Raw genomic sequence first — 25,314 nt, forward strand, 5'->3', positions numbered from 1 at the left:
TTGGAACCACTCACTCTTTTCTTATAAATACTTTTTGATAATAAAAAAATTTTCTGTCTGGTTAATTTTTTTTATTTTCTAAATATGAGTGTGGCTGACATAAAAATTCTAAAAGGTTTGTATATACCTACAGTTTAATTCTGAAAATTTTTTTTGAAAGGGTGTGTGTATATATACGTTTAATTTAAATTTTTTAATTTTTAATTGGTTTTAACTAAAGAATACCTCCATTTTTTACTCTGTAGTAGTTTTTAATTTAATTTTTTTTTAGTTGAACCTTTTGATTCTTGGAAAAGCTTTGAAAAATATTGCGAATTTGATGATTTACTTGGAAGGTTACTCTTCTTTCACAGTTTTATTCTTTTCTTTTATAAAAATATGTAGCTTTCGAAAACTTTCACAGTTATGCTCAATTTTATCAACCAAAAAGGGCTCAAAATTGATGACACTAAGTTTTTTCTTATAATAATTAATTTTATTTTCTCGATTTTTTTACTACTATAATATTTTTGTTTAGCTAAAGATGAAATTAGTGGAAGAATTGGGCCTCTTGGAGTTGGCTTTGATGAATTTAGTGCTAATGGAGTAAAGTTTGCTATAAACTCTTTTATGGTATTAAATAGCATTAAAAAAATTTATAGAAAGATTTTTTCCGTTTTATTTTTAATTTAACTTTTTTTTTAAAACTTTTACTGTGGGGATTTTGTTAATAATCATATACAGAAGTTGTGTTTAGATTTGCGAGTTCGAGAGTATTTTTTTTTAAAAAAAATAACTTAAATACTAATTTAATTTTTATTATACGTTATAAATTTCTAATTTTTTTTCGTTTTCACTTATAATTTTCTTCTTTACTAATTTTTATTAAAAAATTTGAAGCTTGAATCTCTTGAAGGTTTATTTAGCATCCGAGCAGATGTGTGCGTTTTTAAGGGAAAATGGATGTACGAAGTCACCCTTTTAACCGCTGGACTTCACCAATTAGGAATTTTTTTTTTCATTTTAATTAATTTTCAATTTTTATATATATATTTTTTACTATTCATTATAAATCTGGTAAATATTTAATTAGAATGTTAACTTAATTTTTATTATTTTTTATTATTAATTCTTAATTATATATATTTTTATATAATTATTTACTTTCTATTTAATCTTTTGAAATACATATATTTTTTAATTAATTTAATTCACCATGAATTGCATTAATTTATGTATATTATAAAATTTTATTAATAATATCTTTCTTGTTCACCAATTTCCTTTTTGTTATATTTATTGAAAATTTTTATTTTTTTTATTTTTAGAAACATTTAATCGGTTATAAATGTTTTGTTCTTCTAATCAGAATAATTTTATAAATTCTTTTGTTATGGTTTACATTTTACTTTAAATATATAATTTTTATATATAAAATTATCTTATTTTTTTATAATTTACTAATTTTAAATTTTATAAATTAATTTAAAAAAATATTTTTCTCAGTATTACTCTTATAAGTACATATTTATATAATAAATTAACTTTTTCTAACGTTTATCAATATATTTTATATTGTATTTTATTTTTTATAAATTATTATTATTTATTATTACTTTAAAATGGTATTAATGCAATAATTATTATTAATATATTAAAAAAATAAAAAATCAAATCGTTATTGGATCACTTTTATAATTATCATAGGTTGGGCAACTGTGGACTGCCCATTTTCTAATGAAGTTAGTATTATTATTATTATTAATATTATAATTATTATTGCTATCATGTAAATTTTAACTTTATATATAATTTTTCGTTTTACTTGTTTATTTTATTTTATTATAAATATATATTTATGTTTTTATTTTATTTGTGTATTTTATTTTTATATATATATTTATATTATAATAATATTTATTTTACTTTTTATATATATTTTCATTTTATATATTTATTATATTTTTTATATATAAATTATAACTTTTTATATATTTTTATTATCTTTGTTTTTTTCTATTGCATATATATATTTATATTAATATATAATATATGTTACTCTTTATATATTTTTTTACCCTCTTTGTTTATTTTATTTATTATAAAATATATTGATTTATATATTTAATTATATTAAATTAAAATTACTTTTATCATATTATTATTATATTAATAAAACTTTATATTATTTTTTCCATAAATATTTAAAAATATAATATAATATTTACAATAAAGTAAACGTATTATTATTAACTTTAATTATAAATAAATATATTTTAATATTTATCAAAGTATAATATAATATTTACATTATTATTATATACTATTATATTATTTTTAAATAATATTAATAAACTTTATATTTTTTCTACTCAACTTTAAAATAATAATAACATTTTTAATTACAATTTAAAAAAAAATTCAATTTTTTTCATATTTACTTCATTTGTTATAATAAGAGAACAGTCTCGATATTAAAAATATTATTTACTTTATTCTTATAAAAATACACTATTAAATAATAATAGATTATTATAATTAATTATAGTATGATCTAATATTTAAATATTATTTTTATAGGATACGATTATTTCCTTGCTGATATTTACATTATTATTATTACATATATTTATTTTATCTTGTTATTATATTATATTATTATTACTTTATTACATTTTTTAAACTTTATAGTTATAAATATATTATATAATATTATTTTTTTAATGATAATATTATTTAATATATTTATTTTATTTTTTAATAATATTTTAATACTTCATAATTTTTATACTTCTTTCATAATAATACTAAATATTTAGTTTTTTAATACTATAAATAATTATTACTTTATTATTATTCTTATTCTTTTATTAATATTATTAATTACATTTATTAAATGTTATAATAATCGAATATATTATTATTACTTTTTTATTTCTAATAAACTTTTTTTAGTTTATGTTATATAATAATAATTATTGTAAAACTAATATATTTTTATACTTTTTTAAAAAATAATATTTTATATACATTTTTATACTTTTTTTGCTTAATTGCTTTTTTCGTAATAAATTTTTTTATTTATATTATTTTTACGTTTAATAAATTCAGTTTTTATTGGGATTGAATAATTTTATCAATATATTTTAAAGTTTTAAGTAGTTTTTATATCATTTATATAACTTTTTCTTGATTATTGTTATTTAATTAGTCATGTTCTAAGGTTTTTCTATCTGTTTTATAATTAATATTAAAAGGTTTCATATATAATATGCACGTATAACTTTTCTATATTATTATTATTTAAATTTTTTTTTGTATTTATTTATGATATATAAAGTTTTCTATAATATTACTTAATATATTTCTTATTTAATTATATTGTATAGTTTTCATAATTTATATATTATTATTAATATTTTGTTAAATTTATATGATTTTATGTAGTTGTATATTTATAACTTTTCTATATTATTCTTATTTAGTTGGCTTTTGTAGTTTTTTTATATGATTTATATAAGGTATATATGGAAATAAAAGTTTTATACTTAATTAAATAATATGATATATTATTATTATATATATTATGTATATATACATTTTGTATTTTTTCTATAACTTTATTTATTATTTTTTGGTGAATTATTAAGTTTTTATAAATATTTTTAAATGGTTTTATTTTTCTTTATAATGTTATTATTTAGTGAAGCTTTCATTTTTAAATATAATGTAAAAAGTTTTCTTTCTATAAAATGATATTTTTTTAACATATAATTATTTTATTAAGATATTTATTTATTATTATTTTTAGTTGTACTTTATAGTTTTCTCTTTTGAAAAATTTATAATAAATTAATATGTATTTTTGTAATAATTATTATTTATTTTTTTTTTTATTATAATCCACACTATAACTTATAATAACTTTTACATAAATTTATAAAAAAAATATAATTTTTCTATATTTCTTATAAACTTTTATTTAAAAACGTAAAGGACGGTGTGGGCGATTTTCCGGACTCTTTTGCATATGATGGAAAAAGAAAGAAGAAGTGGAATGTGGCCGCTCTTGAATACGGTTTTTTTGCGAACTTAATGGTTGGTGAATAAATTTAATTCTCGAAACTTTATAGGTGAGACATGGACGCCGGGCGATATTATTGGTGTTTGTATTAACCTTGAAGACCGAGAGGTTTTATTATTATTATAATTTACTGTATAAATTAATAATACTCATTATTTTTGCTTTTTTATATTTTACCATTTTTTATATCAAAAATTATTTTTTGTTTTATTATTTATTCTTGTTTTATTATGTTTACTTATTGTTATAATATTCTTATTAATATATATTTTTACAGGTTTCGTTTTACCGCAATGGAAAAAACTTGGGCGTTGCTTTTTATCCAATAAGAATTAATAGTAAAGAGGCGGTTTATTTTCCCGCGCTTACATTAGCACGTGGTGAAAGTGAGTGTTTTGATTGGTGTTGTCTTATTTATTTTTAAATATAAAAATTTCAAAATTTTTTTCTTCTTAGTCTTCATTATTTTATATGAATAATTTTTTTTAATAAATTTTATAGCGAGAAAAAATAGTATTTCATAAAAGTTATTAAAAATTTTAATATTGATATATTGGAGTCATTATAGTTGTTATATTCTATTTTTTGCAAAAAAGTTTATTTATTATACAAAATATTATTTAAACTTAATATTAAAACAAGTTTATTGAATGTTGAACCGATATTATAAATATTTTTATATAAATTTTAACATTAAAATTTCACAATTTTTTTAGTATAAAATATTATATAAATATATTATTATTTATTATATATATGTAAATTATTAAAAACCATAAAAAGATTTTTTTATATATACTTTTTATTATATATAAGTTTTATAATAAATATTTAAAGTAAGAAAGTATATAACGTTTGTGTTTTATATTTTTGCAATATTATATATTTTTTATTATTTGTTATTTTTCTAAACAAAATATTTAGTGAATGCAAATATTTAGAATTATAAAAGTTTATAAAAAAATTAAAGTTATAACAGAATAATTATTATATTACCAAAATTATATAATAGGAATTTAAAATAATAATAATATTCTTTACTGTATAAAATATAATAATATTATAAAAGTAATATTTTAAAAAAAAAACTATTTGTTATAATGTTAAATTTAATGAATTTATAATTTAATGAATTTATAAATTTAATTGATTATTTTTCTTATTAAACTTATTTTGTACTAACCAGATATTGTTTTTGGGTTTTTTTTTCAAATCGTTTTTCATTGTTTAGTTTTTGTAATGGTCTTCTTTTATTTGTTAAAAAGTTAAACTTTTCAACAAATCACAGTTAATTAAAACATTTTGGGTCTATCACTATATTTTTATTAAAGACTGTTTGTGCTAGAATATATTATTTTGTCTTTTATTTTTATAGTTTTTTTATTGGTTGTATTTTGGTTTATCATTAGCTAATGGCAAAAGCAATATTACTCAAAATTATTATATTAGACCAATCAACTTTGTCTTAGATGTAGTTAACTTCACCTTCTTTATTGGTTGGCGTGCTTAAAAATAATCTGCGAGTTTTCATACTAATAAAACATTAAATTTTTTGGGTAATTTTAAACCAGTTTAAACAATATGTAAACTGCACCTATAAAAAATTGATAAAGTTAAGAAACTGTAAAATGAAGAAATTGATTGGTCGGTTTTCAAAATCTCTTTTTCAATTGGTTGGATAAAAAAGGAAAAATTAAATGCATTAAAAAAGTCTGCAACGACCAATCATAAAACATTAATAGAGCGAATCAGTCATTAAAATTTTATTTATTTTAAAAAGAGTACGAATATAGTTTAACACATTTTTACAAACACCAAAGTTTATTATAAATTTTTTATATTTTATCATAACGGTTTTTTAATGTTTTCTAAGAATAACTATAAAAATTTTTTATGATCTTTTTTATTCTTGACTTTTTTAAATATTCTATAATACTTGTTAATATTATATTATAAATTTCAATGTATATATAATAATGCTAAATATAAATGAATTATTAAGTTTATATAACAATTGATATTCACTATAACAAATGAAGATGATATTTTAGAATCAGGAAGGATAGTTGTGATAAAAGTTTTACTATAAATTTTTTATATAAAAATTATACTTATAATTATTTAAAAGTTTTTCATTATGAAATGTTATTATTATTATCCTTTTTAGGATGTTTCGTAAATTTTGGTGCGTTCTGTTTTAAATATCCCGTTGAAAATTTCAAGCCGCTTCATTGCATTTACGAAGAAAAGGAAAACTATTATAAAGAATTGTTGGAATTATACTCTTATTTATTACTTTCTCAAGTAATTATTATAACTACTATTATTATTATTACTATTATTATTATTAAAGGATCGTTTTAATTATGAAACTAAACTTGCTTTCGACGTTATTTCTGTGGAATTTTTGACTTTATTTGCTGAACAGCTTTCACTGAAAACTTTGTATAGTTGGATTCTTCCTTTTTTCACGCGTTTATTAGCTGCTCCTGCTAGTTTGTTTGATTATGTGGTTTATATCTTTTTCTCTCTTATTCCGGTGAGTTTTATAATAATAATAATGATAATAATAATATCAATAAATAAATAAATAAACAAATTAAAATCAATTTAATATCAAATAAAAATTGATAGCTATACTAATATGTAAAAATTAGGTTAATTTAAAAAATCTAAAATAATAATAATGAATAATAGATATTCTTAATTTTGTGTTTAATAATAATAATTAAATAGAAGTGATTATATAAATAACATATAAATACTAATACAGAATAGTAATAGAAATAATAACAATTAAAATTTTATAAAATAGAATAATAGTGATATTAATAAGTAAATATAAAGTTGTTATATTTTATAATAGACAAAAAATATATAATATAATAATAAGTATTAAGTATTTATTATACTTCTGTATTAATAATATTAATAAATATTTTTTTAATTGATATAATAAAACTTTGAAATTTTTATTAACTAAAATTTTTATTATAGAATTATTAGAATTATATGACTAATCATTAGAAAATAAGTAATAATAATATAATTTCTAATAACTATTTTCACTAAGGAAATATGAATATTTTTTAAGGTTAATAATATTATTTATTAGAAATAGTAAAGAAATAAGAAATATATATAAAAAATATTTTCTAAAATTCATAAAAGTTTACAATTTTAAAAATAAATAAATAAATAAATTATATATATTTTTTAAAAATTTTTTTATTTAGTTTAGAATAATAATACAACATAGAAATATATAATTAATGACAAAAATAATTATAAAAATATTGTAAAAAAAAAACATTCATTAAAGTTAGGAATAATAATAAATAGAAATATACGAAATGTATATAATGAAGAAATAATAAAAATTTTATAAAAAATTATTTAAGTTTATAATAATATTATAAATAAGAACAGAAATATATTTTAAAAAAGTGATAATAAAAGGAATAGTGACTTCTATTTTTTTTAAAAAGTTCTGGAAGTTTTACAAAAAATTAAAAATAAATATAATATTTTATATTATATAAAAAAAATAAGAATAATTTTTAGTGATAATAGTTATAACGCAGTAATAATAATATTAATTTTAACTTTTAATACTAATTAAAATATTATATTAATGTTAGAAAGGGAAATATTAATAATTGAGCTTTTAAAAATAGTAAACTTCACTTTTATTATATATATAGAAAAATAATATAATTATTTAGTAATAATATTATTAATTATGATAATAATATATAATAATAATAATTAAACTTTTTTATAGGAAGCACTAATATCGGAAGTTATTGGGAATATTTTTTTATATTTATCAATTGAAGTTCATCACAATTTTTTTTTGCCTGAATATTTTGAGAAGTCCATTTGCGCTCTTAAATTAGCTATAAACCTTTTAAGTATTTTTTATAACCTTTTTTTAATGAAAAATTTATTATTATTTTCATTATAATATTAGAAAACAAAGTTTAAAAATTATTTTTGGTTACATGCAAAATTTACTTTCTTATTATATTCTTTAAAAAATTTTCAGCTGTTATAAATTATCGTGAATTTTGAAATAATTGAAATTCATTAAAAATTTAAATTTTATTTAAACTTATAACTTTTAAAGAATTAATAAAAGCTTTAATATGAATAATAAAATATTTTATAATAAATTTTTTTAATTAAGAGCAAATTTTTTACAGAATTAAAAATAAATATTATAATTTATTAACCAATGAAATAGCTTATCTAATAATTTAGCCAAAAATTTAGATACTTCTCAATACTCTATATATATAAATTCGTATAAAATTTCTTGTTAATAGTTATAAAAATTTTACTGAAAAAAATATATATTTATTAGATTTTTTACCTCTAAATTTTTTTATATAAACGTTAGAATAAAATGAGTATCTACATATTTTTTATTTTCTAGCAAATTATGTTATTATTGTAATGAGCTTATTAAAGCTATAAAATAATTTTTTTTAAACTTTTTTAAAACTATATTTTTTAATATTACTTATATACAACTTTTTTTTTTTTATAAGTGTTTTCATTTTATTATTGAAGAAAAAATTGTTTTACTAAAAATTTCTAAGATTTATAGTTTTTTCACTGGTAATGAAATATTTATAACTAAAAATTTGTTTAATTTTATTTTTTTAACCAATGAAATTGGTTATAAGTGTAAATAAAAATGTTGAAACTCTTGTTTATGATATTTCTATGAATTGTTTTTATGTTTTTTTAATAATCAAGAAAAATACTTCACTGAAAATTTTTTTTACTAATAAAGTTAACAAATTTTTAGTAAAAATAATGGAATAATTATAAAAATATAACTTCGTTGCATTTAATGAAGAGCAGTATATTATTAAAAATATAATTTTACAATTTTATTTAATTAACAAAATTGTACCTAAAAAAAAATTTTTTTTACTGAATTTTTTAAGTTTATTAGTTTTTTTACTGATAAAATAGTTATATAGTAAAAATTTTTCTTTATATTCGAAGAAAGCAATCGTTATATAATTTATATTTAGCCAATGAAACGGCACTTAAAAAGTATACTTAATAACTGAAATACTTTTATACGATTTATATATTTATTATAATATTTTATTTACTCTATTAGTTTTATATTTTTTTATAGTGGATAACCCTCTCTTTATTTAAATGAAAGCAAAATCCAACTAAATAGTTAAACAGTTTTTATTTAACCAAAAAATGACCCTAAAATTTTAGTATAAAATAATATGAACTTTTAAATAATATTTTCATATAAATCTTAATTATTTTTTTTCATTATTATATTCATCATAAGAAAAAATTTTTTAGTGAATTTTTTGTTAACGGTATCAGTTCATTTACCAATAAAATAGATTTTATAGTAAACAGTATAATAATTTTTAAATTTTATTATTCATTATATTTATGTAAAGCATTAACAAAAATAATTATTCTATTATTCTTTTATCAATAAATGGTACACATTATAAAATAATTATCACTTTTTATATAATTATAGATAAATTATAATAGTTTTTTTTCCTTTATTATACTCAAGAGAAAACTTTTATAGTGGAAATTTTGTAGTTTAGCAGTTTATTTACCCATAAAATATTGTTTATAGTAATAAATAATGAAATTTTTTTATATATTTTTTCTTTATTATATATAATGAGCAGGTATTAAGAAAATAGTTATTTTTTAACCAATAAAATAGCATTTTAAAAACTTTAAAAGAAATTGATTATAATTTATCTTATTCATTATAATTAATGAAAAGCAAAAAAATTTAGAGTTCTTATTAAATTTTTTAAACCGATAAAAATGGTTTAATTTCGAAAACTTTTTTATTTTATAGAATTTTTTAACCAATCATAACTTTTATAAATCTTTAAGAAAAAATAATGATAACTATTTTTAAATATTTTTATAATATTATATAATTTTTTAATTTATTAATAATATATTTTACATAAACTTTTAACCATTTAATTGTTTATTTAGAGTTTTATAATAATTTTTCATTATATTTTGTGAAGCATAAAAATTATCTTAATAAATTTTGTTTATTCCAATAAAATAGTTAATATGAATATTTTAGTTATAGAAAAATAACTATTTTTAATTTTTTTATATTTTTCATAGCAATTTCTCTATTTTTTTTATAATAAAAGTTAACCATTTGTTATAGTTTAAAGAAAAACGTGTAATAATAGTTTTAAAGCTTTAAAAAGTTTATAAAAATAATGAAATTTTTCCTTTAAAAAAATGTTGGCATTCTTTATATATATGTAAATTTTATTTTTCTATAAAACTTAGGGAAAAAAGTTTATTGTCTTTATTAATAATATTGAATAATATAATTATAAAAATAAGTCTTTCAAGAGCTCTTATGTTTTTTAAACTTTTTTAAAAAAGAATGCTTATTTTTGTGAGAACTTCATTATATTTGTTGTTTATATAAGGTGTGATAATAATAATAATAATAATAATAATAATAATAATAATAATAATAATAATAATAATAATAATAATAAAACAGAACTTTCCCAAAAACTGAGCAATAACAAAACTATTCAAGAAAATTTTGATGGCTGCTATTCGTTCTTCGATGCGATGACTTTTTTTGTGGGCTTTAAAATATTGAATTCTGAAGACTTAAAATTACTTCTTCCGGTTTACTATATTTTATTATTATAATTATGTGATTATTATTGATGCTTATTATGCTTATTATTATAATAATTATTTTCATAATTTTGATTTTTGTATATCATTACAGTTTACTTTTACATTATAAATAGATATAATATATCAGTTATTATATTATCTAAAAGTTAAATAATTGTAAAATATAATAATTTTATTTGATTATAATAATATTTAATACTATTATTATTATAAATATTTATTCTTTACTAAATTTTTTTATAAATATAAATATTTTATTTATTATTATTACTTTATATTTATATAAATTTCTTATTACTTATAGGATGCTTGGCTGCCCTCGGTTCGCTCAACTTTTCCGTTCAAGGAAAATACTGAATTTGTTGCATGGCGCCAAAAGCTCCGGAATTCGCTCAATTTTTATAGAAACGAACAACTTGAATTTTTTAAACTGTTTTTCAATAAATCTTGTGAAAACTTTTTTTTTGCGTGGCTACCGTCTCTCACTCAAGATGTGACTGCCTTCCACGAGGTTCCTTTTATTATTATTCGCTATATTTTTATTGCTTTTCATTAGTTTCACTTTCATAATTCATTGTATTATATGATTATTTTCCTTTTTGCGCTTTTTTGCTCTCCTGTATTTTTAATGAAATTTTTTCTCCCCAATATTGAAGGTTGCCCTTATTTTTTAAAAAAGTATTAATTGCTACCAACTATTCTGTTTTTTCTATTTATTGCACTTTATTGTTCAACGTTACAATAAAAAATAATGAAGAAACCCCCAATTTTTATGGTAACTATTCTGACTGGCCCGTATTTATATGAAAGACTCGCGAGTTTCATGTGGCCGCCAACTTATTTTTTATAATTCTTCAGCTTCTTCAGAATACTCCTTTAACTTGTAATCAATTATTATTGTTATGTTTGCTATAATTATTTTTATTATAATATTTATCATACATTTATACTATAATTATTGTTATCATAATATTATTTATTGCTTTATTGCTTATATTTTTTGTTATCATTATATTTATCATTATATTTATTGCTAAAAATAATTATATATATTATATATAATTATTGTTTTTATAATATTGATCATTATATTTATTGTTATAATTATTATATTTATTATTATAATACTTTATATAATTAATATAATTCTCCTTATTGCTATTATTATTTTTACTATTATCTTTTTATTATTACTGTAGTAAATACTGTTTTTACTATTATCATCATTATTACTATTATTACTTTAATTATTATTTTTACCATTATATTCACTATTAGTATTATAAATAATTATTTCTTTCTAGTAAACTATAAATACTTTTATTTATTTATTATATCAACAATTATAATCTTTTCGATAATTATGATGATTTTTTCTTTCAATATTATCCTTTTCACTATTATTACGATAATTTCTACTATTTTTTCCTTATTATTATTATTATTGTAAACACTATAATTATTATTTTCACTATATCTTTTATTAATTAATTAGTAAACTATTTATACTGCTATTATAATTTTAATAATTATTTTATTTATTTATATTATTATATAGCATATATACAAAGTTTTTCATCCCTTTTCGTTCTTGATGAACCACTTTTTACTTTTGCTCGTCTAAAAGGAACCATTGAACATCTTCGGGCTTATTCTGGTAACAGTAACAACGACTATAATAATAAATAACTCATTAAATAATAAATTAAAAAAAAAAAAAACAGAAACACATAAATATTTATAAAAACTATAATAAGTATTTTTTATAATATAATAAAAATTAATAAAACTTTTTTTATAATACCTTTTTCTTATTACCAAAAAAACGATATATTTACTTTTTTTTTATAATTAAATAAAAAATTATAAAGGACAAAAAAATTTTATTACTCTAATTAATATTGAAATTGTATTTTGATGTATCTATAACAAAATCATAAATAGTAATACTTTTATGCTTTGACAATAATTTTTCTGACTTAATCAAATTAAAAATTTAATATGAATATTATTATTATATTGAATTACTTTTTATTATATTATAATAATATACAATAAACTTAAAAAATAATAAAACAAAAAAATAGTAATATTTTTTGTATATATTTTATATAATAATTTTTTTTTTATTTTTTTTATGAATTTCAAATTTAATATGAAATTTTAATTTTTAAAAATTTATTTATTACCGAAAAAAATAAAAAATACACTTTTTCTGCAACTTTTAAAATGTCCTCTTCGTTTAATATTAATATATGAAACAAATAAGATAGTTATACTTTTATATATTTATAATATATAAGAATATACAAATTTTTTTACTATAAATAGAAATAAAATATCTTGCAAGCAACTTAAAATTTTATTATTAATATAAAATTTTATAGTAATACTTTCACATTTTTCTATAGTATATATAATAATTTCTTAAATATTAATAATTACGATTCGAATAAAAAATTGTATATGAATATTAATATTTTTAGGAACTTCGTTTATCATAAAAAATAAAAATAAATTATATATAATAGTTTCTACCAACTTTTTTAATATTTATATATACCACAACATAATAGTATTACTTTTGTATCATTACAGTATACTCTAATAATTTTTTTTAAAAGTATTAAAAAAATTATTTATCTTTAAGATAATTTACATGAAAACTTATTTTTTTTAAAGTTTACTATTTATAATAATAAAAAAATAATATATAAAGCAACTTTTTTTTAAACTTAATTACTATTATTTTATAATAAAGCAATTTAATAAAAGTAATTTTATGTCAGGAAAGCATTTTATTATTAATTTTACTTAGTATTATAAAAAATAAAAACCAGAAGAACCATTTTTTATATGAAAATTCAAAATTTATTAAATTTTTTTATTACAATGAAGAAATAAAAAATTTATAAAGCAACTTTTTATAAACTTTTTACAACAAAAATTTATAATAAAACAATTTTAATAAATACATTTTATGATATTAAAATATTTTAAACCGAATAACGAATTTTGATAGGAACTATTATATTTTGAAAAGTTTTGTTATTACAATTAAAAATAGTTTTAGAAATTAGTATGAAAAATTATATTTTGAAAAGTTTTTTTATCACTTATAAAAAAATTAATTAATATGCAAATAAGAAAATTTCTTATACAAGAAAAAATTTTTATAAAGCAACTAAAAGTAACGCATATGACTAATTTTTTCATTTAATTTCCTTAAATAATCTTCTATATTGTACTCTCAAAGTTGCTAAATTGGTTATTTTTTTTATACATTTACTTTTTATAATTATTATATAAAAAAAGTTTATTATTATTATTTATTATAACTATACTTATTATATAAAGATTGCGATTCTCCGGGCGCCAGTAAAGGCGACTATAATGTTGATGGTTCACATATTATATTATTATTATTATTAATATTAGTATTGTTATTATTATTATTACTATTATTATTATTTAAATACTATTAATAATTATCATTATTACTTATTAGAAATTTATTGTGTTTATATTTATATATATATAATAAATATATTATTTTGCCTTTATTTACAGTTATTTATTATCCAATTTTTTATTTAATATTTGTATATATAAATATATATTATGTTTATTTATTATGCATTATGAATTATATTGCTCTTATTATTAATTAAAAAATTTTTATGTTTATTTATAAGATCTTTATATACTTATTTTTATTATATATAATAAATATATTATTTTACTTATTTATGTCGTTTATGTATTAATATTTTATTTAAATATTTTTCTTGTATATATTATTAAGCATTATTAATAAAAAATACTATTATTATTGTTTATAAGCAGTTTTATATGTAATTTTTTATAATTTATTATATTTTAATGAATGATATATAAATATTCTTTTTATTATTTATTTAAAAATTGATATTTATATATATAATAATTTCCTACCTACGTTTACTTATTATTCATTATTAATTATAAATACTATCATTATTATTCCTGTTTTTATATATTTCTCTATTTTATTTTATATTAATATTCATTGCTATTCTTCTGTTTATGATGCATTATTAAGAAAAACATTATTTTTATAATTTATTAGAAGTTTCTGTTAATATGTATTACTTCTAATATATATATTATTAATAATATCTAAGAAAATATTATAATTATTGTTAATATTATTATTTATTGATATTAATATTTATAAAAATTTTTTCTTGTGTTTATTTATTATGTATTATTATATATAAAACTTTTATTGTTATTATTATTTATATTTAAAGACTTGAACGACGATCTTTCGGTAAAGAAAAGAGACGAAAGTGAAGACTATCGATCCGTTTTTCAGAAATCCTTCCCCTCCATTCGCTACAGAGCCAAACTATTTAACTGCGCAGTCATATTATTTCATGTATAATTATAGCCAATTACTCTATAATATATATTTATTCAGTCAAATTACCTTTTTTTACTCAGTCTTCTTTGGCTTTGCGGTATAAATCTTTTTGGAAGGAACTTATAGAATTAAAAAGCACGCAAAGACAACTTTCTGTACTTTATGCAAAGATTGAAGGGGCAAATGCTTCGGTTTATTTTTATTATTATTATTAATAGTGTTAGTATCAGTATTAGTATTATTATATACTCTTAACTTTATTATTTGTTCAAAAAAACTGCTTAACTATTTAGAATAAAAAGCCAAATAAATATATTCTGAAAACTTTTTCTTTGCTAAGTGAAGACCTTCGCGAACTTTCGCGTGACATTATGTGGTCGGAAGTTATAATGTTTTCGGAGGTTTACTTTATTATTATTATAATTAACAGTAATAGTAGTAATAATAAAATACTTTTGATAAATTTATTTTATGCTCAATTTATACTGTTTCCAGGAAAATGTTTATATTTTGCACAACTTCGTCCTATCACTTTTGGAGATTTTATCAGAATTTTCTGAGTCGCGGGTTTATTATTATTATTTTTTTTATATATGAAGTTTTGGATTTTCTTATAATATATATTTTATTTATTATTAATATTAAAATTATTATTTTACTTATTGATATTTATATAAATACTATTCATTTTTTAAATTACTTATAATTTATAATACTTTTCTTATATTAACAAGAAGTTTTTCTATTTTTTTTTAATTATATTTATATTTATTGTATTATATTAAAATCGTTTATTTATTTTATGCTATTTTATATAAATAAGTTTTCGTGTCTTTACTAATAATGCATTATTATAATACTTTTGTTATTATTATTGTTATTACTATTATATATTTTTTTATTATATCAGGAGTTTGCCTTTATACCGGAATACTACGTTGATGCTTTACTTAATTCTGTATTGGCTTTAAAGAAAAATTACGAGTCTAGTAGTAAAAGTAAATAATTTACCTATATTTTTGTTAATAAACCTTATAAAATGTTTTAACTTCTTTTCTTGTGATAAAAAAATACAGTATTTATTAGCTTTTTATTTATTTATTGGCCAATTATTCACATTTAAAAATCTGCGGTTACCAATTATATTTGTTATTATTATTTTTGCTAATCGTTTTTAGCTAATCATGTTTAATATTTAATTATATATTTTTAGCTTATTTGCCCATTGCGGAACACGTGCTTTCATTTCTTGTTCATCACTTTGGAGATGCTCGTATATGCAATCCTGGTAATAATAGTAATAATAAAAAATAGTTACCAAAATTATAATAAATATATAACATGTAAGTTTCGTTTTGATTGACAGTTTTTATAATAACATATTACCACCAGTCCATTTTGTACGCATCCCTTTTATATAGATACTGAATAGAGCATTTTGATTTCACTTTTTAACTATTTGCTGTCACAATTATTATTATGATCATGATTGTGGTCGTATTATGATTATTATTATCATTATTAAATGTACTTGATTATTTTTCTTCATCTTTCTATAATCATCGTTATTATTAATTTTTTACAATTTTTAAGTTTATTATTATTTTTAAGACGTTAAAGAATTTATACTGCAAACTTTATGCAAACTTTTAAAGTCGGAAGTATACTTGTGTACGCTGGAGAACACCAGTTCATTAAAAATGGTGGTGTTATTTTTTTATCAGTTAATTTTTTTATTACGTATTTGCATTATTTTTTAAAATATAAATATGAGCGTATATTAATTTTTTCTTATTATTACTATTTAAAATAAATATGAGTATTATAAATTTTTTTTCTTAATAGCTAGCAACACTTATCAATAAATTTTAATTATTTACGTAGAAAAAGGAACTTTTTACTTTTTTATCATTATTATTGTTCAGGAAAATTTTATTATAAAATTATTAATATTATAAAAAAATTGGAACTTTTTTTTATTATATGGTAAAACTTATAAGAAAAGTAATTATTATTATATGTAAAGAATTAAAAGTTCGGCTAACTTTTTTTTATTATTGTTATATAGTAATACTTTTAAATAAAATATCAGTTTTATTATTTAGTGATTTTTTCATATAAAATTTAATAATTATTTATACAAAAAAACGAATAGAACTTTTACTTTTTCTTATTTTTATTATTTAGTAAAACTTAAATAAATTATTAATGATCATATAATAATATAAAATGATTTAGAACTTTTACTTTTTGTTATTGTTTATTAAATTTTAAAATAAACTTTTAGTTATTAACATTTTTTATATGAATTAAAAAATTTTTCTATTTTTACTTTTTAGTAAAACTTTTTAATAAATGTTTATTTTTATATAAAACGAATATAAATTTTACTAATTTTACTAACTTTTCTATTATCCTAATTATTGATATTTAGTATAACTTTAAAAGAAATTATTTTTAGTATTATAAAAATAAACTGAACTTTTACTAACTTTTTCTTATTATTATGTAATAAAACTTTTATATAACATTTTAATAATAATACTTAAATGAAATAAATATAAACTTTTATTACTTTCATTTTCTTATATATTTTTATTTAGTAAAACTTTTTAAAATTTATGTAATTATTTTAATTTTTATTATCTTTTATTTAATATTATTATTTAGTAAAACTTACAAATAAGTTTTAATTATTATATTAAAGGAATACAAACATTTTCTTTTTTATTTGATAAAATTTTTAAATTTTGTAATAATTATTAATTTTTTCAAAAATGAATATAAAATTTTACTAACTTTTTCATTTTTCTTTATTATAATTAACAAAATATTTTTTTTGTGTAAATAAGTTATTATATAATAAACAATAAAGTTTTAGTAAAGTTTGCTTTATTTCATTTAAAAATTCTAAACTAACATAAACTTTTTTATAAAGTATTTAATATATATATATATATATAAAGTTATTATTTGTAACGAATCTATATTTTCATAAAATTTTCTTCACTTAATATATATATTTGATTATTACTCTTTATATACTTTTATTGTTTACTTATTATTATTGATATTAAAAATACTTAGAAAGCTAAACTTAATTTATATTTGTTACAATTTTTTTTATCCTAATATTTTTTGCTTATTATTAAAAATATTATTATATAATAGTAATATATTACTAAATTTATAATTATAAATGTGTAAAAAGTTTATTTCATTTATTATACTTACCCCTATTAATATTATTTATAAACCTTTTTAGAAGAAAATGTAATATATATATACAGTTATTATCAATAATTATATAATAATTCATATATTTATATGCTTCACTAAAAATATTTTTATTGTAAATACTATTCTATATACTTTTATAATATGTTATCAATAGTAAAAAAATATTTATAATAGTATTTTATATTTACTATTATTTATACTGCTTATTAACTCCTTTATTTATTTATTGCGCTTTTATTATTATTATTATTATTATTAAAAATTACCTCTTTCGCTTATTTTATATTGAAGTTTAATATATTCTATATTTACCTTTATTCCTTTTTTAAAAAAGTTTATTATGAATATATATTATAATATGTTAGTACTTTTATATTAAATATTTTTTAATGCTCTCTTTTCTCTAGTGCGTATTATTCTTTTAACTTATTACTTGATAAATATGTATAGTTATAGTATTAATTTTTTTTCATAATATGTATATACTATTTTAAATAAAAAAATATTTATTTTTTTAATATTTTTTATAATATAATAAAAGTTAATAATTAAAGTTGTAATAATAAAAACGCACAAAAAAAATTATTATGTAATACAAATTTATTCTAAAAATTACAGTAAATAATATAAGTACGTAATAAAAATAATAAAACCAAAAATAAATTTCTTTTTCTATAAAAATAAATATATTTATATTTAAAAATGATAATTTATAAAAATTTATTTAAAAAAATATATATTATTATTGTTTTATACAACATTATATTTTTTTTAAAAAAAAAACTTTTAATTATCAAACTTGATATAAAAATATATATAATTTATTGTTTTTATATAATATATTTATTTTTATAAAAAAGTTATTATTTTTATTAAACATTATAAAAATATATATAATTTATCATTTTTAAATTAAAAAACATTTTATTATCAAAACTTATAAAAATATATATTATATATAAATATATTTTTTTCTTTCAAAGATTCTTATGAAAAAGTTTCTATTAGCCTTCAAGTCACGCTTTTGGGTTACTGTTTCACTCGCACTTTCCTCTTTATTAAACGTGAAAACTTTTTTTATTTCGTGTCATTTATTGTTTTTAATTTTATGTACTTTTTATATTTTTTTCTTTAAATATATTTATTTATAATTTTATTTTTTTTTTATTATGACTTACTATTATATCCTCTATACTCTAATACTTTTTTCTCAAATATCTTAGTATATATATATATATATATTTACCTTTTTTTAAAATATTTACTTTTTATTTTCTCTCAACTTTTATATTTTTACATTTTTTTTTATAATGTATATATTTTCTTCTTTACATTTTTTATATTTTTTTATTATTTAATTTTTTATTTTTTATATTCTTTTACACTTTTCTTTATTTTATATTACTTTTTTTGTTCAGTTCTATCTTATTATTTATTTTTTTATATTTATTATATATTTTTACTAATTATTTTTTTTCTTATTTAGTATTTATTATATATTTTATATTTTTATTTACTAAATTTTTAATCTTTTATACTTTCTTTATTATTTATGTTTATTTTTTTATTCGTTTATCATTGTATTCTTTATATTTTTTTAGGGCTCTTCCCCCAGAAGTAGTGATATTTATAATAACGAGTTACTGGCACGGCCAAGTATAGTTATGCAGGTTTATTATTATTTTATTATTAATATTATAAATCATTACAATTATTTTATTTATAATTTTAATAATAATATTTCTTTATTATTATATTTCTTCTTTTTCTTCTTCTTTTATTATTATTATTATATATATGTTATCATTAACTGTTGTTGATATTTTATTATTATTATTACTCTGTTGTGGTTGTGGTTGTGGTTATTCTTATGTTAATTATGTTTTATTATTATGTTATTACTAATGATTTTCTTCATCTTATTATTTTTGTTCATTATTAGTTTATTATTAGTTATTATATCATAAAATTTACTTTTATTATTATTTCATTATTAATAATTATTGTAACATTATTGTTGTTTTTATGGTTAAAATTATATAATTAGCATTATTACTTTAATTATTATTTTATTATTATTATTACAGAAATGCTTTCAAAGTCTTGCTATTAACGAACCAGAAACGCTCAATATGTTTATTAACAACTTATTTAATCTTTCTTGTTGGGTTATTACCGAATTATTTGTTACTCTTCAAAAAGTATAGCAGTTTTTATTATTTTTTATGATTATTATTCCACTTCATTATATTTAATGAGCTTTCCGCTACTGTATCTGAATCGTTGGAAATGGCGGACAATCTCGCTTTAATAAATACTCTCACTCAAGAATCTAATATGTTTACAGAAATAACTGTGAATTTGTTGCAAGTATACATACTATTGTTATTATTGTTATAATTGTTATTACCATATTTAATATAGGACTAACATTATTTAGCACATTAATTTGATTTATGATTACATAAATGCAATAAATTAGAAAAAAAGTAAAAATTTTTTTAGCAAAAAATTTATTAGTTATTAATAATAATTAATTAATAATTATAAATAATAAAAAGTTTATAAAAAATAATGTAAAGTAAAAAAATACTCTTTAATATTAACAGTAATATATAAGTTATTAATAGTAACCAAGTAAGAATTATAATTAAAGAAAAATAAAAAGTAAAGAAAATACATTAAACTATTTTGAAAATAATGAAATTATGTAATTTTTTGTATCATAAATAATGAAAATATGCAATAAAAGCTTTATATTATTATTATAATGAGGACGTAATACTAATGAATTTATATAAAAATACCAATTAAACAAAACTACATTTACAAAAGTTTGTTAATATAAAGTTGTATTTTTTTAGTGCAAGTGTGGCAAATTAAACTAATTGGGGATATTTTATTATTAAAATTGGAGCCTTCTGTACGGTCTTTTTTATTTGTGACTTATTATAAATGAACTGGTTATTCGACTTCATAACCTGCCAGATAATGTTTTGTTTGGTAGCGTTATATAGACTTATTTTACATATATCGAAAGTATGTAGAATTTATTTATTTTCTTTACCATTGAAGCACTTGGAAACCGTCACCCGTTTGGCTGTCCAATACTTTTCTTTGGACGAGGTTACTGGACAAATAAACACCACGCGGTTGTCGCAGCTTGTCTTCCACGTGGTTCAGCGGACCCTTGGCCACCAAACTACGGAAGGTATATTAAAATTTTTTAATCTTCCTACGGACGGGATATTCCTTATTTGGCATCCAATAGGCTTTGATGATCTACTTATTTTGCGACCGGTTGTGAGTTTACTTGCCAATATGAATGCTGGTTATACACAATCGGCGTCAATTTACTTATACTGCCCTTTTCACTTATTGCTATGCTTACCTTTTACATTTCTTTTTTTATTAGTATATCCTTTTACTAATAAAAATAGTCATAATATTTGTTAATAAATTCATTAACTATTATCATTATAAAAATTTTTAACAGAATTTGGGCACGTGTTTTTAAAGCAACTTGTGTCCGATCCCGGCTTCCACATGGACAACATTGAAAAGGTTTTTGAAAAACTAAAACTTCAGCATGACCGTATGAATTATTATTATTATTATTATTATTATTATTATTATTATTATTATTATTATTATTATTATTATTATTATTATTATTATTATTATTATTATTATTATTATTATTATTATTATTATTATTATTATTATTATTATTATTATTATTATTATTATTATTATTATTATTATTATTATTATTATTATTATTATTATTATTATTATTATTATTATTATTATTATTATTATTATTATTATTATTATTATTATTATTATTATTAAGTATCGTTTCACGGCTCTGATTATGATCGCTTTTCATTACTTTTGGATAATATTCGAGAAGTTTATATGCTCAAAAAGGTGTTTTCTTTTGCCACTTTATTCATATTTTTTATTGGATAATTATTTATATAACATTTTTTATTAATATCAGTTTATTTTACATTTTATTTTTTTTTGTATTATGATAAGAATATGAGCAGTGAGGAAGCTGAGCAAATGGGAGAAGTTTGTTCCATTTGTTGTACCAATACTATTGATCGAAAGTTTGAGCCATGGTAGGCTGCATGCTGCTTTGCTCGTGCTATAACTTTTTACTATTTTATTTATATAGTTAATTTTATTTTTAACATAAAGTGTCTCCTTACCCTTTCATTGGTTTAAAGAGCAACCAATAATTTCACATATTTTTATCGCATGTGATACTAACTTTTTCTTTTATATATAACTGTACTGTAATCTGGAAATATTATTATTATATTGTGTTTATATAAATATTTACTTACAATTTATATTATTTGTAAATTTAAATATTTCCTTATATAAAAGTGTTTATAAGAACATTCTTTACTTTTTGCTTATATTTTTTCATTGGTTTATAAAGCCACCAATGCTCAATGGAATACTTTTTTAACTTTTTTTGAATTTATAGCGGACACATGTCTTGCGCCCAATGCATATTAAGGCATCTGCTGAACGAAAGATCCTGCTTTTTTTGCAAAAAGGATGTTTTAAAAGTTATAGATGTTTCCAAAATTTAATTTAAGAATAAAACTTTTTATTTTTTTTCTTAACTTGCTTAATAATTATTTAAATTATCATATAGATATATAAATTTCTTAATTAATATCTCTTTAAAGATTAGAACTGCATACAAAATCGTGTAAATTGTCTTAAAAGTAAAAGTTTTTGCTTTAAAGGCTGCGCATAAAAGAGTTTCTACACAAGTTCAGTTTTCATATAAAGTTTGTTAGCACAATTAATAGTCTAAGTTTACTTTACCATTAATAAAGCTCCATCCGAATATTTTTAAATTTAGATTTACAAAATTTCAAATCATGTTAATAACAATTAATCGGTGGTCATCCAAATAAAAGAAACCACATCGAACACTCAACTGAGTTACTTTAAAAATTGCCAGAAAAATATGACTGTTCAATAAAGTTATTACCAGCACAACAAATTTTATAAGAATTTTTATAAGCGTGTGTTTTGGTGGTAAACAAGGATTTATTATACAAAGTTTATATCATTTATTAGAAAGACTAATTTACATGCAAGCCTGCCATCAAAGAAAAAAAAACAATTTTTTTTTTTTAACATTGCTTTAAATCTTATTAGATCTCAATAAAAAGTTAGAGGAAAAGCACCTCTTAAACAATTTATTTGGGTTGAATTATAATAATATAGATACTAGTAAGACGAATTATTTGCATTCCACTAAAAGCAGAGCATCGCTTTAGAACTTAAATATCTCGATTTTTAAAAAAATTAGCGAAATTTAAAATTCGTAATTTTTTGCAAAATTAATTTAAGCCAATGATTAGACCCACAATACTTTCTAAAACTGCCGTTATAAAATTTTGTATAAAACGGAGAATAATAGGAAGAACAATTAATTTATTGCTTCGTAGAGAAGGGGTGGGGCAGGCATACAATGTGCATTGGCACAGACGAGTGGTAAGGGCACGTGACTTATCAGAGTTAACGCCCTCTTTAATCAATTATTTGGTAGTTTTTCCCTACAATAAAGCACAAGATCACAAACTTTCGGGTTTTAACATAAATTCGGAAAAATCCATTGGCTGAAAAATTCAAAAGGCTTAGATCAGGTACCTCGAACTTATCCCAAAAAAATATATATATATATATAGACCCTCAGTTTAAACAGTTTAACTAAGCTTTCTGTTCAGATCATATGAAACTTTAACACGGTAATAGCGAAATTTTTATAGAGATTAAAGCATAAATTTTTCCTCTCGAAGGGTGTTTTTTTTTAACTGAGTTAACCTGCAATTTTAGTCCACTCGTCAATTACTTTTCATCCTCGGTTTCTTAAAAACGTAACTTCTGTAGTAATAACTTTGACCCTCCTGGCTCTCTCTGGTAAGAGCTATTCCCTATAGCCTATTACTTATTTCGAATAACTCCATAAAAATCCAGGAATAACAGCTATTTGTAAATATAAAAATAATTAATTTTAAAAATTTATTTTTTTTCGATGCCTTCTAATATCGAAGCTGGCAAATCTATGATTCTGACAGATGTTATATTTACAACAGTCTCAGGTGGTTTCCAGATCTCTAACTTAGAGTTTAAAAAATATAAAAAGGAAAAAAAAAAAATTAAAGTACAGGAAAGTCTTCTAAGTGCAGTTTGAAGTGAAAATTGCTACTAATAAATTATTTTAATTGTCGTTCCATCTATTCTTTGCAATGTTTATTTAATTCCCTATTTTTAGCTTTTTTGTATATTCCGTTTTGCCACTTTTATAGTTTTTCTTTAGTAAGCTTCTGTTTCTTCTACATTGTATAATTAATGTTTTTACTTTTTTGCTTTTTTGCTTTTTTAAAATTCTTAATTGAAACTTCATTTTATATATTAATGCTTATTATAAATATGCTTCGATAATTGCCTGTAAAGTAGTTTCTTTTAAATATATAAAATTTCTAAAAGTTAATAGTAAAAATATATATTTTTTTTATTTACAAAAATAATATTCTTATAAACAGATTATCTGATTGAAAAGTTTAAAAGTAAACCTTTATTACTTAAAATGTACAGAAATATCTCGATAACATAATTTTGTTCTGTCCTTAATTTATTTATTTACCAGCTGTTTTTTGATTAAATATGCAACTCTTTGAAAAGTTTATTTTAAATGTTAATTTAAACAATTTATTTGATAAACCGTAAAGAATATACAATAAAAAAAATTTATTATAAATTTGAATTGCAATGACTATTAAAGTGCATTAATATTATAACTTTTAAGAATTTTATGAACTTTGAGTCGTTTTTAACTTTACTTAACTAACGCAACGTCTTT

At 17.8% G+C, this 25,314-nt stretch overlaps 2 protein-coding genes across 3 annotated transcripts; both read left to right on the forward strand.

Annotated features, from left to right (window-relative positions):
- Positions 1–10,693: 10,693 nt before the first annotated feature.
- LOC135120911 (uncharacterized) lies at positions 10,694–20,620 on the forward strand. The gene is made up of 15 exons (XM_064045240.1): positions 10,694–10,753; positions 11,073–11,279; positions 11,579–11,651; positions 12,327–12,425; positions 14,126–14,170; positions 15,061–15,188; positions 15,254–15,364; positions 15,467–15,574; positions 15,669–15,740; positions 16,084–16,171; positions 16,387–16,461; positions 16,785–16,876; positions 19,397–19,477; positions 20,015–20,083; positions 20,501–20,620. The coding sequence occupies exons 1-15, from the start codon at positions 10,694–10,696 to the stop codon at positions 20,618–20,620; spliced, it is 1,428 nt and encodes a 475-aa protein (XP_063901310.1).
- Positions 20,621–20,727: 107 nt separating this feature from the next.
- LOC135120905 (E3 ubiquitin-protein ligase RNF123-like) lies at positions 20,728–23,052 on the forward strand. 2 transcript variants are annotated; one of them, XM_064045234.1, is made up of 7 exons: positions 20,728–20,783; positions 21,489–21,624; positions 21,685–21,744; positions 21,910–22,008; positions 22,270–22,346; positions 22,458–22,543; positions 22,918–23,052. In XM_064045234.1, exons 1-7 carry the CDS (start codon positions 20,751–20,753, stop codon positions 23,024–23,026), a joined length of 600 nt encoding a protein of 199 aa, XP_063901304.1. In that variant the 5' UTR covers positions 20,728–20,750; the 3' UTR covers positions 23,027–23,052. The 2 variants fall into 2 exon arrangements, with proteins under 2 accessions (XP_063901304.1, XP_063901305.1); XM_064045235.1 differs by lacking the exon at positions 20,728–20,783 and adding an exon at positions 21,396–21,416.
- The last annotated feature ends 2,262 nt before the right edge of the window (positions 23,053–25,314 follow it).

The sequence above is a fragment of the Zophobas morio genome, unplaced genomic scaffold (assembly GCF_036711695.1).
Source record: "Zophobas morio isolate AGI-343-1 ecotype UQ-CSIRO unplaced genomic scaffold, CSIRO_AGI_Zmor_V1 ptg000450l, whole genome shotgun sequence".
Lineage (NCBI taxonomy): Eukaryota > Metazoa > Arthropoda > Insecta > Coleoptera > Tenebrionidae > Zophobas > Zophobas morio.

Coding starts and splice junctions, on each gene's coding strand:
- LOC135120905 (XM_064045234.1), top strand. CDS start 20,751: ATGTTTACAGAAATAACTGTGAATTTGTTGCAA. Junction 20,784..21,488: donor TAACTGTGAATTTGTTGCAA/GTATACATACTA, acceptor TTACCATTGAAG/CACTTGGAAACCGTCACCCG. Junction 21,625..21,684: donor TGGCCACCAAACTACGGAAG/GTATATTAAAAT, acceptor GGCATCCAATAG/GCTTTGATGATCTACTTATT.
- LOC135120911 (XM_064045240.1), top strand. CDS start 10,694: ATGACTTTTTTTGTGGGCTTTAAAATATTGAATTCTGAAGACTTAAAA. Junction 10,754..11,072: donor ACTTAAAATTACTTCTTCCG/GTTTACTATATT, acceptor TATTACTTATAG/GATGCTTGGCTGCCCTCGGT. Junction 15,575..15,668: donor AAGTTATAATGTTTTCGGAG/GTTTACTTTATT, acceptor TACTGTTTCCAG/GAAAATGTTTATATTTTGCA.